The 16,205-nt window shown below is 49.4% G+C and overlaps 3 protein-coding genes across 3 annotated transcripts; 2 read left to right on the forward strand and 1 right to left on the reverse strand.

Moving 5' to 3' along the window:
• Positions 1–2,898: 2,898 nt before the first annotated feature.
• Positions 2,899–3,655, forward strand: BKA55DRAFT_533826 (uncharacterized protein; the record flags this gene model as incomplete). Its single annotated transcript, XM_046189519.1, has 4 exons — positions 2,899–3,060; positions 3,172–3,212; positions 3,262–3,436; positions 3,539–3,655. The coding sequence occupies 4 exons, from the start codon at positions 2,899–2,901 to the stop codon at positions 3,653–3,655; spliced, it is 495 nt and encodes a 164-aa protein (XP_046054856.1).
• A 5,876-nt stretch (positions 3,656–9,531) lies between these two features.
• On the reverse strand, positions 9,532–9,814 carry BKA55DRAFT_684304 (uncharacterized protein; the record flags this gene model as incomplete). Its single annotated transcript, XM_046198621.1, has 2 exons — positions 9,532–9,670; positions 9,798–9,814. The coding sequence occupies 2 exons, from the start codon at positions 9,812–9,814 to the stop codon at positions 9,532–9,534; spliced, it is 156 nt and encodes a 51-aa protein (XP_046054857.1).
• Positions 9,815–10,190: 376 nt separating this feature from the next.
• BKA55DRAFT_589519 (uncharacterized protein) lies at positions 10,191–11,408 on the forward strand (the record flags this gene model as incomplete). Its single annotated transcript, XM_046194947.1, has 4 exons — positions 10,191–10,467; positions 10,528–10,732; positions 10,789–11,231; positions 11,281–11,408. 4 exons carry the CDS (start codon positions 10,191–10,193, stop codon positions 11,406–11,408), a joined length of 1,053 nt encoding a protein of 350 aa, XP_046054858.1.
• Positions 11,409–16,205: the final 4,797 nt, after the last annotated feature.

Below are 16,205 nucleotides of genomic sequence, written 5' to 3' on the forward strand. Positions count from 1 at the left end.
CTCTTGATCCCAAAAGTCGAGACCATATCGTTCAAAAAGCTTCGGCTTGAAACTAAGTCCCTACTTCGGCTGGATCCTGGAGAGGGCATCCCCAACGGCAACCAGTTCGCCTCGACGTCTCGAGCCATGTTCTCCCAGTACCTCACCGCATTTCTCTTGTTTTTTACTTCGCTTCATGAGGTCATGACCCACCGGTTAATGTCTACCTGTTTATTCTTTCTCTTCGACATTCATACATAGATGCCTTTGTTGACATGTCGTCTCTTCTCGCTGTATATTACCTTCTTCTACGCAGTTTCCGACCCCTAGACTGCTGAGGACCTCAGGCTCTGTACCTTTGTTCCTCTTTCAAAATTCTGTTGCTGTGGAAGGCCTGGAAGGAGAACTCGAACTATTTGAGGGCTGGAGATGGTTATCTGGTGGCTCTAGTTGAGGATGATGTGGTCGATGGCGATGCGGTTAGAAGAAGCCATCTAGCACCAAGTATGGTGATATGATACTCAGCTGACGGTAGAGTAGCTTAATTTGAGTGGTTATAGCCCTCCGTGCGTTCCCGCCTCCCACATATGTGACTTGGTGTAGAGAAGAGATCGTCTCTGTAATCTTTCTATGGACTTCACCCTCGAGGGTCAATAAGAGCAGGGCAATAAATACATATACATTCGTGTAAGTTCCCAATCTAGCATCTTAAAACTACGAGTATTATCTCCAAGTTCGCTCATAACTTTGTAGGTTATTCAATACCTGCTGGTGGCTTCATTTCTTGAGCAGGGGAGTCTGTGAATCTCCCAGTACTATAGTGTTTCTTGCAACATCCTGACCTCTGAACCTGTTTATTTATGCTCTTTCTGTGGGACTGTACAGATGCGCGATGCTACGTAGCATAGGATTTGGGTTCGAAATCGCTCTCGTGTCAGCCCATTCTTAAGACGAGCTTTGACTCTGTCTCATAATGAAGAGGCCGAGGCCACACCGATTGGACCTTTGTGTTGTAACAGCCTGGGGGAGCAGCTTGTCTTATCTTGTCCTGTGTTGTCTTGCAAGCTCCCTCTGTCGTGGTAGATGGAGATAACTCTGGGGTAAAGCACAAGAGAATTCTCCAGAGTGGGCTGACTGTTTCCGTTTGGTAGTCAAGTGAGGCGGATGATGACCTTTCGTTGTCTCTGAATAGAACAAGCGGCCATGCACGCTTGACATACGCTACGAGGATGCTCCTTGCTTGGGGTACGGTTACCGTTCAAGTGACATGCCTCAAGACCGGCGTTCCTGGCCTAGAGTTGGTATGCATTTGAACTTTGAAAGGGTCTCGTTTCAGAGATGTTCACATCATCGGGCTATTCCTCGACGGCAAAAGTCTGTTAAGTCGCAATCACAACTAATTGTACTGTTTACGGTTACCCTAGACCCCAAGCATCAGGTTCAGCCAAACGCTTACAACTGCCGTTATATGTATATAACTTGCATAACATCATATTTACAGAACGAGGTAATGCTCTCTGTCCCTCTCTGCTGCACCGCGATACCTCTACATGAAGATACATAACCTAGACGGGGTTTTCGAGGGCTCAAGACGCACGCTGTCACTTCGCGTATAGCCAAAATCCACAGCAAGGTCGAATGTCGTATTTGTGAACCCTGTGATGAGTGCCAAGGAAACTTTGTTTTCCTTCAAAGTGGATCAGATCGGGTTCAGTGAAGACATCGTGGTTGTTGGGCGAACATCGGAAGCACAGAACCGTCGTATGTGATGCAATGCTTACAGCAGACTAATGCCGGTAGCAAAAGACAAGGCACAAACAATAATGACAACTACCTAACTAAACAGCCTTGCCTGCAATTGCGCTGAGGCCTTACTTGGCTTGTGAGGGGCATTACTCCCTAGCCTCATGTTAGCAGCAGATCGATGACGCTGCAGACATGCCTTATCACCCCGCCGCAACCCTCTTCCGTTTGCCTCTAGTTAGGTAGCGGGTAGGTAGGCCTAGAGATTCGATGGTTGGTTGTTCACCTCCCTGCATCTGCCCGTTAATGACAGCCCAAGCAGGATTCCAAGGGTCAACACCAACCCGAAGTCATCATGCTCCATGACGCAAACTCTTCTCTTTCCTCCCCTCCTTCATTGTCAAGCGCCGGCCGAAAGCTGCAAGGACGGATGCAGTCCGAGAAGCCAACAGCATCACGGAAATGGGGCCTTACCGGCGCCGCCACTGCATCATTAGCAACACCCAACGGTGCAGTGCCATACTAACACCTCGAGTCCTTTGGGAATACAAACATGATGGACTAGCAAGCAGCACTCAGCGCCATAAACAGTATGGAAGAGGTACGACACGAGACGACACGGGATATTCCATAGCAGTGGGCACCACCTGAGCCAACCACAGTAATGTCTAGTCAGTAAGCCAAGACAACGTGTAGCCTAGCAGTGGACGACGTCGATAGGTGCTCAGAAGGAACAATAGGAGATAAACGCGTTGCGGGGACCATTGCCGGTGGCAATAGTGGACGCGAGGGTGTGGAGTTCACGTTAGCCATGTGCAAGATAGAGCCCATCACTGCAAATTACTCTACCGCCGGCGCCGCGGTAGTTGAGTTGCCCAGTGAATGATGGCAATTACTGGAATCCCATACAATAGACGTACCGTATACGTATGCATGGTCGTACCTATCGCCTTGGCTGAAAACATGGCGCTCTGGGAAAGCCAAAGAGCCAGATAAATCGTTCCGTTTGCATGTCTCGGCGATTTTACGGGTGCATTAACGCCTCGTCTGTTCTACCAAACGCCGCGCAATTTAACATCGACGACAAGCAGAGTGTAACAGAGCTGTATAACGTAGACTGAGTATCGTGTTGACCCCTGGGACGTTTGCAGGAGCGATAGAATATCGAGTCAAGAAATGGTGCTGCAGAGCCATGACATGACTGAGATGACATCCATGGCCATGCGACTAGTCCGAATTCCGCCTCGTCGAGATGAGGGTACAACTTCCAATGGATGTTATCAAGACAAGACCAAAATGATTCAGTTGAGCAAAAACGACCGCTTCCGCGCTTCTCTTGTCAGTGGAAGATGTACTGGGGTAAACAATGGGGGAGCAGTGGGCCCCCGGCACTGAGTCGGTAGCGCGCTTCTACTTCTGCACCTCAAAAGACTGACTTGACTTGACCAGGAGAGACAAGGCGGGAGGCGCGCAGGGGTTAGTCAAGTACCGTGAGCTCCAACCTAGACGAGCTAAGGCAAATTGAATGGAGCTTGGCAGAACAAAAGATCCTGAGAAAACCCCAGTAACAGTACCCAAACCAACCCAACAAGGTTCTGATGGATGGGGACTGAGAGGGCTCCTCGACCTATCTGCACCCTTGGCCACACACTACACACTCCTGTTCCTCCCAACTGACATGGACTGGCTACACCTGTGGCCTGTCCGATGTCATGTAAGTGATGGCCTCATCACTCAATCAATCCCTAGTTTGCGGTGGACATCTCAATATTTCCTCAGCCCTGCCCCTTGTTGGCAGCCTGGTACCAGCTGAAAGGTCCCTTTCCATCATGACCCTGTCATGTATCATGGCGCCAAGCGATTGCCCCCTTGGGTCACGTTGGGTGATAGAGCCGCTAGCAAAAACAACGTTGCGTCTGCGGTTGCAGTCTAAATGTGCGTATTGCCCAATGGAGCCAGAGTTGGTCCATTCGAATAAACGCGCTAGACTTCAAGACGACTATGCCAGGGGCCTCGTCTAGGTTCCCACGATATCCAAACACCAAACAACCTTCGATGACATGAGACAGGTCTACGTGATCTGAGTGCACGGGTGTTGTTCTTGGGTTCGTGACGATCAATTTTACCCGAACACTTGGGAACCGCTTTGCCATACAGTGCCTCACTCGAGAGTTCAAGGTCTAGAGTCAAGGTTCAGTTATACCATCATGCTCTGGAGCGGACATGAATCCGAGTGGCCATGAACTTCAGATCTGTCTTCAAATGAGCAACGGGCGCGACAATGCGCACGGTCGCTAGAGCGGAGGCTCCTCTTGTCGTCCATCCAGCTGTGTCCCGTAAATCGGAGCCCCTCCTGAAAGCCTTCTCCCTCAACAGACTCGACTTGACAAGTGATAAGAGTTGCCGCGTCAGCTAAACCGCAATGATTGAATCAAGCCCTGGCTCTTGATGCCCGTGAGACCCAACTCAACTGGGTCCATACCATATACTCTTCCTCACCAGGAATCAGTCTGAAGAGTGAAGACCCGCTATCGGGATGCCGAAAACGCTCATTGTCTCCACCCCATCATAGGCCATCATGAACAGGTTCACCCGTCTCTGAGCGGCTCCTGTTTTGACTCGTGCGTCTGTTATGCTTCTTCTCTGTGGCACCGGCTTTGCTGCTTCCCGAGCTGCTAGTTGCGCGCCAACATGCACCCGCTATCGCCAGCCCCGCAGCCGTGCCCATCCAGTGCAGACACGGCTGTATCTAATTGCCTGTCCTGCTACCGGCCTGAGTTTGCTCCGGACGCACCGGCCGAGTCCGAAGAAAGAAATAGAGGGGCTCTGCGATGGTGGTACCTTGTCGTCTTACATTGACATCACAGGTTCATCAAAAGTCACACGGGACTGGGATTGGTGTAAATCCACCATTGTAGAAAGGCGGGACGCTGCGGAATAGATTCCCTGGGATTGATAAAGGGAGATTAAGATTGAGGCGTCAGATCGAACAACACAGGGGCAGGTCTTGGCAGCGGATTGGATGATCCCAAAATGCTGGGGAAGATGAATATCACTCCTGTCAGGTAACTCAAAGAGGTCCATTTATCTCAACTGTGGTACAGTACGATACAGTGCTGTATTCAGTTCCCAACAGGATGGTTCAAGGAAGATTCATCTTGAAGATCACCGCTGCACTGGTGCTCAACACGTGTTGCGTGGACTGAACATCAGTCCGTTCGTCAACCATTGCCACGGGTTCATAGAAACCAACAAAGTAAGATCTACATTTCACAATCTGGGGTGACTCAAACTTGTCGATACATATCGCTCGAGGCTATTCGAATTTCGTATGTTTTAGTGCCTGTCCGTTTCAAATGAGGCTCGAGTCCACCATAGCACGTCAACACTGGTGTCCAATCTCGTTATAATGACATGGTTCAGGTAAAATCCCCTTAGACTAGTTGCACCTGGTGATGATCTGAGTACAACCTGGCTGGTGGGTTGCGATAATAAGTATTTTGTCTTGGGAGGATGACTCGTGGGGGCAATATTCAAGACCATGTAGGTCCTGTTCTCTGGTATTGCTAGTACGTAGGTAGTTTGTGAGGGTGACAGCTGGGATCGAGAGATACTATCGAGCCGTGTATCGCCACCTGGAAGCCTTTGCCCCAATGCGCGTTTGATGCACGCCCTGAGCATGGATTGAAAACTGCTGCCTGGATGCGATACTTATCGGACGTTGTATGTCGGGACGTACGTCCAGTGACGTTTGTGATCATGGGTTGATTGAGTCCGGGGAAAGAAACACCCTACCTAGAGATGGCAGGAAACAAACTCAAACTCAAACTCAAACCAGCGCCATCGGCTCTTCTTTCGCTGTAATATCACAAAACCCACTTGCTAATCTTGAATGCGAGATGAGATTTGATGGAACAATATCCAATTGATAGAGAATCCAAGCTGAGGCAAAGAAGATACAGTCAGGTGTGCCGTCGGGGTTGCAGTCGTTGACCGGGAATATTTTGAGGCGGGCTGGGGAATGCTGGTAGATTCTGAGACATACCCCTGCAAAAAGGTCATCGCTGAATGGCTTGATTGCCCCATTCATGGAACCGTAAACCCATAATTTTCACTCTTGATGCCCCTTCAAATTTTCACAAGCAATGAGCGTTTCTCAGAGGCACAACCACCAGCTCGGGGAGTCCGATATCTGCAACCCAAACCAGGACTTGCTTGTCTTCACGGGCATATTAGCCTTCTAGAAAACACAAGGAAGTTTTGCAAAGTGCAACCTCGTGAAACAGCAGCCCAATCGGAGTTCATTATGTGTGTAACGTGGGCAACGTCTGTATCAGCTCGCCTGCCAGCCCCGTAGTGATCGACAGGTCGTCAATCTCGGGTATCAGGACGAGCTAGATGAACTAGCAGAAAACAACAGGTGTTGTATTGCAAAAGTGTAGGGACCGTGTATCTGAAGGGTTACGTAAAATAATGTAATTTTACAGTCGTGAATATTGAGAGATATGTTAATATTGGAAGTGGTGCACGGGGCGAAAGTTGCTTCCTCAAAACCCATGCTCAAGACACTGTTTCGTGTGCTCAAAGAGCCGGATCGACACCATGAAGACAACGCTTGTCGGGATAGCGTCGGCATCGCTGACAAGGCGCAGATTCGAATGCCGGAGGGTAATGATGATCGCAAGATCTGGGAGATAATCACAATTAAAACCTTGCTGGGGCCCCTTGCGCAAGATATGTTTCAAACATCCCTTTTCGGCTCGCGCTTTTCCAATTAGGAATAGTTGGTTCCATTAAGTCTTTCCTGTCAGAAAATTACCGTCCTGGCAGCCTGTAGGAGGCTCGGCTGGAATCCGTATGACGGCCAGAGTTCCTTCTACCCAACCTGTGGTACTGAGTTACTCGAAGACTAAATGATCTTGCCACTTTTCATTGAGCCCAAGTCATGGCAATATCCTTGCAGCTGTGGATTTCTTTTCTTCTGTACCGTACAATATAAAGGGCTTTTACCAGATGTTGCTTTTCCATACCGGTACCTGGACCATTTGGTTCGTGGTCACTCGCATGTGTCTTCATGAGAGCTGGAGTGGACGAGCAGACTGCAGAAAGTGCCCAAGGACTTGCTAGGAAACATTGGCAATGTCGACAGCCAAGAGCAAATCTTAATCCGTAGCGGTCTGTGACGGCTGGTCCGATCACTGTCTGGGGCCCCCCTATTGTTTTCGTCGTTGACCCATCCTAAGCAGCTTCCTCTTGGCCTTTTGCATTTCCCATGCTTGGTCACATCAGATTCACGGCCTAAGACAGTTTGATGTTATTCCCGTAGCGGGTCGAATGAAGAGGGGGGTCACCCTAATCGACGACTGGCTGTATCCGGGTCTTCATGTGTCGGGGGGACGCCACTCCCATCATTGCTACAGCGAACGGGGCGGGTCTATCGTGTACGCTATGGCATACTACGTAGGGCACTAGGTGTGAGGGCTGCAAGTGTGCTGCGGATAAAATACGGACATGTTATTACTCTCGACATTGATGAGGGAGGCAGTTGGTTTGAGGAGAACAATGTGTCGTCGACTTGGTACGTTTTGGCTGGATTGTAGCGATTAAATGCTTAAAAGACCCGATCGACAGAGAGAGGTAAACTCCTTGACTCTACTATGCCTTAGGAAAAGAAGGACCCCGCATCGATTACAACGTGCTTAGGTAGGAAGTTTAGGTGCCTACCTACCTAATTAGGTAGTGTATATTCGAATGTTGTTAGATTTCGCGGAAGGGTTGTTCCTTCATACCAAATCGAGAGAAGGTAGCAACCAGTGCAGCACATTTGTTCTTTCGATTCCTAGGCAACCTTTTCCGTTCATATCCAGAGGCTAGAGCGAAAAGCCAACACACGCACACAGCGAATCACCCACCCATAACTCTAATTGATACACGATACATGACACGGCACTGAGTTTGATCTCCCCGAAAAGGCATTCTAATGATCAGGAGCCGTTCCCTAATATGGAGGCGGCGTCGAGCTAGCAGAGATACCACCATGGGGCAAATCTGAGCACAGGCAAAGCCACGCACGCCAAAACGTTCATTCTCAAGCGTTCAATCTAACAAAAGGCCTTTACCAGCGAAAGGTCAAGTAAAACACCCAGACAAATTACCATGTCGCAATACTCCAACCACACAAAATTGGGGGAGGCAAAGGGCTCCAACCCTTGGCTACCTATCTACCTACCTAGGCAGGAATTGTTTAGTGCCTTGGCCTAACAATTATCCGCGCTCATTATCCGCGTTCATCGGATACTGATGCTGATACTGATTCTGGATACTACACCAAGATCATAGGCGGGCATATATATGCAATGCGTTGTTGTGCCCCACGAGGGTTGAAGGCCGGCGCAACAGGGCAGGTGGAAAAGTAGGGGACATTTTGGACTCCGTACTAGGGAAACAAAGCCGACTCGCGGCGTGCATATGGCATCACTGCAACACCACTTTTGGGGAGTCATGGTGGCTCTCCGTATGCTGTTCCAGTGAGTGAGAGTGACAGTGGCGCTGTCCAACATCGTTTCTTGAGCAGCGTGATGACGGAGATGCCAGAGGTTCTCAGGGTCTTGTCGTTTGTTTGGTCTTGCACGGCCTTGTCAGTATTGAATTGTCTTTGCCCTTGTCAAAGCTCCTGTGGCCTTTCAAGGGCTCACAACGTCAGTCAGTTGCCATCCTATGCCAGGCCATCCTGGACCGTTGATGTCAATGCCCTTTGGTCACCCTCCACCGTGTGGTAAGTTATCGTGCATGCCCATGGTATGGCAGATGAGCAATATCAATGTCAACGTCAAGGCAATGCGAGAGCATGGCATGCCTCTGCTAGCCCCTAGCGTCGCCCTCAAAGGCTGTTTCAATTCCTTCACCGTCTCGCGTTCCCGGCGTTTCTTGTCTCGTTTCTGAGTTCCACCCACACTTGCTGGAGCTGCTTCCTGACGTACCTTACGTCAGGGCTCTCATGGGTAGACACCCTTCCGCGACAAGGGCGTCTTGTGGCCGACGCCTCCCGTGGAGCTTTTGGCGGCTTTTGGCTCTTGTTAAGTATCTGGTACGTCTTTGGCTCCTCTTCCCACCCTTGGCATTGCTTGTTGACGTGGGATCCCTGGCCATTCCCCACGACCAAGCGCACGACTCGACAACGCCCACTCAAAAAACCCACTCAACAAGAAGCTCTCTGCAATCCATTCCACAACACTAGACAAGCCTATGCGGATCCCTCGATGCTGCCGTTGAGTGGCTTGAAGGACCCTCGATTCCCACCCGCCGCCCGCGTCGCAACAAGTCATCTACAGGCACGCTTCCATTTGGCTTGCAGACCCTGCATATTATGATCCCGCCCTGTCTGTCGTCCACCTCAATTCCAAGTCCGATACGTACCAAAGGCGCTCCCCTGCCTTGCAATTCATCTCAGACCCTCCACATCAGTGGCGTTCGTGAGTGCTTGGATAGCGGGGGTCCCTTTGCAAACTGCCGTCCGTAGCCTTACCCACCTTCACTTGTCCATTCTCTGTCAGTCTTCAGCTCTGAGCACACCCCTCTCCATACACATCCTATGCCACCTTGTGTACCCCCGTAATCCTTCTCATCTGCCATCAACGCACCCCCTTCAGACAGAAGAACATGTTAGCGTTGTTGAGTGTTCTTTTTGGTAGGTTCAGGCCTTTAACTGCTACTTGAACAATCAACTGTTTTAAGGATCTAAAGAATTTCATCTTCAAATCTGATTGATGTCATCATACCAGGTGTTTATGGGTTCTTTTTCTTGCTGTCTCATGAATCTACATCATCTCTGGCCTGGTACTGGTAGACCTTGAGGGTCTCTTCCAGGATTTCTGATCCAAATCTCTTCAAAAGTCGCTGATCTCTGCGCCGTCTGGCACCGCGCACGCTACTATCTGGGTGCCGTGGACTGTCAAGTCAAGTCAAGTCGACTTGTGGATTAGAGACTGTCTCCATCATCGTATGCAGCCCACAACCCCCTGGTTTGCTGCTTGGCCTGGCTACTTGGTCCTACGACCCTACCTCATCGCACTAACCCTGTCGCCTCAGCCATTGCGAAAAGACGTCGGCCTGCCGATCACTTAGACCGGAGTCGTCACACCTTTTTTTTCTTTCAGAGACGGGGGAACTCCACTCTTCTCCCGCAGCCCAGCCCGTTTCCAGAGGCAGATTGACGCACGTCAATTCGCACCCAGACACTTAAGACTTCGCTGATCCCACCTTGGCCCCGACTCAACTCCCCATATCATCTCCAACCTGGACGGGATCTTCTGTCTCTGATCTGTATCACCGACTTGGCTTTTATTCTAGTTGGGATCCCGCATCTGATCAACAAACCTTTTTTTCCTCTCCCACGTATCTGCCCACCGATCTATGTTGATATTGCACATCAGCCACTACACTTCATATCACCAATATCACATACCAAAATGACCATGACGCTCGACACCACTCAGCAGCGGTTTGGACCTTCGTTGAATTTCGACTATTCAGCGCCTGCACAACCGCCTGCATTCTCAAACCCATGGTCCTCGTCTTCACCATCACAGCATCCCCCTGCGGGAAGCAGCCTCTTCGTTGGTAGCCAACCTGCCCTCAACCCAAGCATTATGGCTGGAAAGCCACCTCAAAGTCGTGCGAGCACCAGCAGCACTTCTTCAATGGCCTCATACGGAAGCGCAATGCCCCTTCCGAACACATCTGCAGGTAAGTTGAAGATGATAGCATCGACAACATATGAACCTCTTACTAACAAGATAACTATAGATCTTCTGAGCATCAACAGAATGCAAACAACATCTGCTGCCTATGGAGATCCCACTTACACTACATCTGCCTCTCCTGTCAACCACCAATTTGCACCCACATCAGCGGCTCCTTATGACACACTAGGCTACGCACCAGCTCCTGTGCGCCCGCCACCCTTTGGTCTCGCTCCCGCTGATGACCACGCCAGAAGGTACTCACAACAGTAAGTATCCTCGGCCTGATAGATCTCGCGATATTCCTTACTAACGATACGGGCAGTAGCATCCAGGATGAACGGAGGAGCTTTGCAGATGCTCTCGATGCCAGCCATGGCATGCTGGCCATGAGCCAGGAGACTCCTCGACCCATCTATGGGGCGCGAAGTGATCGATCCTCTGTTGATTCCTATGGATTCCCTTCTACCCACTCAACTAGTTCCTCCATCTCTTCCAGTGGTAACTTCAGCTCTTACTACGGTGATTCCGTTTCTGATTACTCGACTGCGGGCTCTGATATTGAGTCGGTGTCTTCGAGGACTTTACCTAGACCTCAAGGCTTGATGGGCTCCCAGATCCCACCTGCCCCTCAGTCAATGATGGGCCAGTTCAGCTCCAAGGTTTCGTCCAGCACACAGAAGAAGCATAAATGCAAGGTCTGCGATAAGCGATTTACTCGACCCAGTTCTTTGCAAACCCATATGTACAGCCATACAGGCGAGAAGCGTATGTTCCTTTCCCCTCCAAACATCCCCAACTTACTAACAAAATGCAGCTTTTGCTTGTGAGGTTGAAGGATGTGGTCGACATTTCTCTGTTGTTTCCAATCTCCGACGCCACCGAAAGGTTCATCGCGGGGACGCTCGCTCTGAGGCTGGCTCTGAAGATCATCACTCGGACTAAAGACGTTTCTACGACGGTCTAAAACCCTTCGACCAAACACTTTCAACATGAGCACAGGACACACGTAAAGGGGACTGGAACCTGAAGGGAGGCAATGCAACGACAGTCAAAGCGACCGACTGATTGGTATCAAATCGCCCTGTTTTATCACCTGCAAATATTATTACAACACGGCTCAGCGCGGCATAGAGAAATGGGACAGAAAAGGATGAGAAATCATGGGTGTGGGAGCACGAGGAGGACAGCAACGGTGTATACGATTCGAGTCTATCGCTTACGGTGCATGGGCTTTTTAGCCCTTAAACTCTGGTTTTCACTATTGGTATTTTGGGATGGGAATAGGCGGAGTGCTGGGCCGACCTACCGATACCCTTCCACGCGGCGTTTATGGAGTTTGACCAAGCCATGGTCCAGTCGTTATTTATATTTAGGCACACGATGCCTCCAACTATACTTCGAAGCGATCGTTCATGCCCCTTATTTCAGGGCACTCGTTATTCTCTCGGCAAGAAGGCACTGTGAGTCCACGGCATCTCTGAGATAGCCACGGACGAGCTTTTTGGGGAGGCTTGTACTACTAGTTTCATATTTACGGTCATGATATACCCAGTCCGGACCATGCACAGCCTGATCTGTTGATAATGGGCCAGGGGCTTCACAGGACAAAAGACAGACCAGGGCGTTGGCAAAATATGGGCACGATGAAGTTGATGAGAAGAGGTGCAGGTTATAGAGAGCAGAGCAGACTTGCAAGAATTACACTTGAGATTAAAACTCAATTATGTTCGTGCTTGTGATTATGAAGTGAAATGTATCTGATAAACTGACGAGGCGATCAAAAGTCAGAAGATACATATGTTGAATGGCATTACCAGACGCAGGAAAAAGGGAGAAAACACTTTTCATCATGATGGGAATCTATGAGAATGCCATATTGTGGTGGCAATGTACAATTTTGGGACAACGCCATGACTTGACAGTAGATAATAGCCAAAAGGGAAAGCCAGTCGTGCAGTTTCAAGGATAGTAAAGGGGGCTCAGCAATAAGCGCGAAGGCGGCTGGACGGTCTCCCACTCCCCTCCATCTCACACTCAGGTAACGAGATAGCCGCAAGAGGTGGCCCTGGCCTGCGTCAAACAGGGAGAGGCGGTATTGCCGAGGGAGCTAATGTAGAGAACTGCGAAATGTCCAATTCAACGTCGAAGCTAATTGCTGTTGTCGATGATAAACGAAGATGGATTGAGGACCAGCACTTGAGACACAGACGCGTAATGCAGCCCCTATTCCTTCTACCACCAAGTCTTTGACGCAAATGAATTTGCAGCAACAGGAGAGGACAGGAGAGGAAGGACAGGAACAAATGGTGACCATCCCTGCACCTAGTCTGTTATTGTCTGTCGATCATGACCTAGAATAGCAGACACCGGCGTTTCAAGTTGTGTACATCCCTACCGCAAGAGGTATCGTCATTGAGTCGATGGCATTGTCAAGACCGGACAAGCTTTGTGGGGGTGGAAAGGTAGGGAGTCAAAGGCGTTGGTAGATTAACTTTGAAAGGGGAGATTGAGATTGGGTTGGCTTGAGAACTGAGGGTCCTTTTGCAGTTTGAGCAAGGGGACAAGGGGACCCCCCCGGAGGATATGGTCCAAAGAGTTGAGCCTCGGTTTTGACATCCGTGGGTGAGTGGATGAGATGATGGCCTTAGCATGTATTCAGTTTAGCTTGCGAGAGGTCTTGGGTGGTGTTATTGGGTGTTGCACTGATGCTGTTGAAGAAGGTTTATTAGAAGTCAACTAGAAGGTTTTCACTAGAGATGAACATGAAATGAATGAATGGCTCTAAATACGGCATTGCACTTGGAAAGTTGCAATTGATTCAGTAGGAATTAGTTCTACATCCGTTTTCGACCTCTACCAAATCTTTTTTTCGTACCGTTTATCATCTCTTAGCTTACTGCTCATGGGAGTTGAGTGGAGTCAGCAAGGGAATTGCCCATCTCCCATTTGCCAGGGTCGGTAATTCCCTTTTTTTCTTCTTTCTTTTTCCGCGCTCAGATTCCACATTCCCATCTCATTCTCATTCTCATTCTCATTCTCTTTCTCCAATGGCCCCCGATATTTCATTCAATCCTTGTCAATCACAGCTGGCCCCCCATTCGTTGCGTTACACCCCGTTGTTGGTTGAAAATCGATCTGTTTTCAAGCCACAAAACTGGGATGCCGGACAGCGGGAGAGAGATCTCAGTTTCAGCTCATGTCATGTCACCAAAACAAGTTGCATTGCAAGAGAAGATGGGTGCTGGTGGCACCTATTAACTGCATATTCTGCGATGCCAATAGTTTAACAATTGCTACGCATCGCCGAGATTGATAATACCACCTATGGAATTGTTAATAGCCGACCGAGGCGCCCTGTTACAGAAGATGCATGTGGGAGATTCTTCCTCCACTTGCTGTACGCTCGTTCGGATTACTCGATCAGATTGATATCCATAACCTCATCCATGTCCAGCCTCCACATTGGGCAATTTATCCTCTGTGGCAAAAAGGACGCGCGACATGGCCAAAGTATTGTTCAACTGCAGTGTTCACTGCGACAGCGGAGGTTGGCAGCCGAAATAGACGAAGAACGGGTTCTCGTGCTATAGGGGTATGTACTGTAATAGCTGCTGTGCCATGTCACGGCTTCGGTGATATGACATATGACGTCTCTCACGGCTGAGATGTCAGCGCCCGGGTCGCGGAACCCAAGAGATCCGGCGCCGTAGTGACGGATTCACATTCACGGCATGGCATGGGACTGGCCGATTTGTGAGACACAGTTGACAACAGACCTCCGAGGCGGTGCAAACGACTTCCTTTGGGGTAGTGGTTGGATAGGCTGATAAGAGTGCATGCATGACTGTGGTTAGGACCCTTGGGGCGAATTCTTTGTGTCATGTTCCTCAACTTAGGACACAAGTTTGGTATACTTGAGAATTAGAGTACTGTCAAAGTCACTTTATTGCCCCATTTTAGTACCATAACTCAACCTGAAGCCCTTGACAACATGGCTGCTTATCCATTGCCCCCTTTTGACCCCAGCTTTTACCTCACACAAGGTGCGTAATGTCGTCGTACTTTCATGTTCAAGAGTATGCACTATTCGTAAAAGGAAGGAAAAAAGACCTCGGATTGATCAGAAGGATTCCGAAACAACGATAATGATGGCGGTCGTGGGCCGAGCAATGACGTCCACGGAGAAATTAGACTCGTCGTCCGCGTTTGAGATTCTGCCACGGACTCTGGCCTCTACGTAAAGAAGCGCCGATGATGGGATCTTCAGGGTCCTTCTTATTGGGGGGCTAGTACTAATTCAGCTTGGGGTCATGGATTGGAGAGAGCCAGAGAAAAATCGGAAGCAATAGCAATAAATAGCAAGGGTGACATTTCTTCTCCTCGCTGAGTTTCCTGGTTTGTGACGTGGAGAAGGATAAGCTAGCAGTTTAACCAAATCAAATCAATCAATCGGTTACAATGTACGGAGCAGGTATACAGACACAGCTGAGAAAAGAGAGGGTCGGCCGGCCACTGTACTGCTAGGTACTGGAGAGTGGAAAAATTAATGGGGCGTGGAGAGATGGATTGAGCGACTTAGAAGATAAACTTGTTTTCCCCTCTCCTTGTCTGTTCGTTGCTATCTTGTGTTTTACGTGTGAGGGACGGTTGGGTTTGCTTCTGCATGATGAAATAAATGCCTAATTGTCTTACGGAGTATGGAGCTATACCGTATTGAACCATCTGATATCGTGCTGCGTACAGTAGGTAGGTAGGTGCAGTATAATTTCTTTTCTGACCCTTGTGGTTGAGTCAAGTTTTTTGACCTACTCCTTACAGTAACATTGAATGAGGTACTGTAGGTAACGACTCGTGTAAGCCCACAATTCTAATGGCTACCTATATTGTGATAAGCTTCGAAAGTTTGTTTTGGCCGCGGCAGTGTTTAGTTCTCAGCTCTCATAGGTTTAGAGTGCTGCATCCGCTTCGTCTTAACAAAGAAACTGCCTCTGTAAAAGAAAAACCGTTGAAATGTAATGGGGGCCGTGACGTCAGAGGCAGCGGTAAGGGTCCCCGGCTCCGTTGCTGCAAAGACCCGGCCGAACTCCCCCCGCTAAACGTCATCGAAGAGCTTGTTCATTCGCTGCCGCAGATGGCCGAACAGGGACAAGCGCCCTGTACCCACTTTCTTCCCTTTTGACTTTTGCATGTGGGGAGAGTGAGGGTGGGGGCGTCTTTGGGGGCGTGAACATAGAGGGCTTGTCCAAGATACATGACAGGGGTGACTGACGGGTTTAATTTATTTGCGTTTAGTCTCTGATTGATGCCGGGACATGGGTGGGTTTGGCTGAAGCCAGGCTAATCAGGCTACGCTACTCTTCGAGCTAGGGTACAGTAACCATGGCTGTCTTTGTTTCTGAGAGGGCAGAGAATATCAGAGGCCGGATGTGGTTCTGTGTCCAGGGACAGACATCACCACTAGGCAGCCTCTTAATCCATTACGTCCCAATTGGTGATTTGATTGATTGATGAATGATGCTGGCCTCATCTGATAGGGACAAGTTATATAAGTAATTTACAACAATCCTAGCTGCGAGTCTCTTTTTCGTATCACTGTTGTCATCACGCATCCGCAACCAACATTCTACACTACGGTATACCACTCTGTGATGCCATTCCATTGCATTATCACTTCCGTGGTCACCTGTCGGACTGTGTGTGCACAATGTAGCATGAACCATCCATCATCACACTCTCACA

The sequence above is a fragment of the Fusarium redolens genome (genome assembly GCF_020744475.1).
Source record: "Fusarium redolens strain MPI-CAGE-AT-0023 chromosome Unknown BKA55scaffold_2, whole genome shotgun sequence".
NCBI classification, from domain to species: Eukaryota; Fungi; Ascomycota; class Sordariomycetes; order Hypocreales; family Nectriaceae; genus Fusarium; species Fusarium redolens.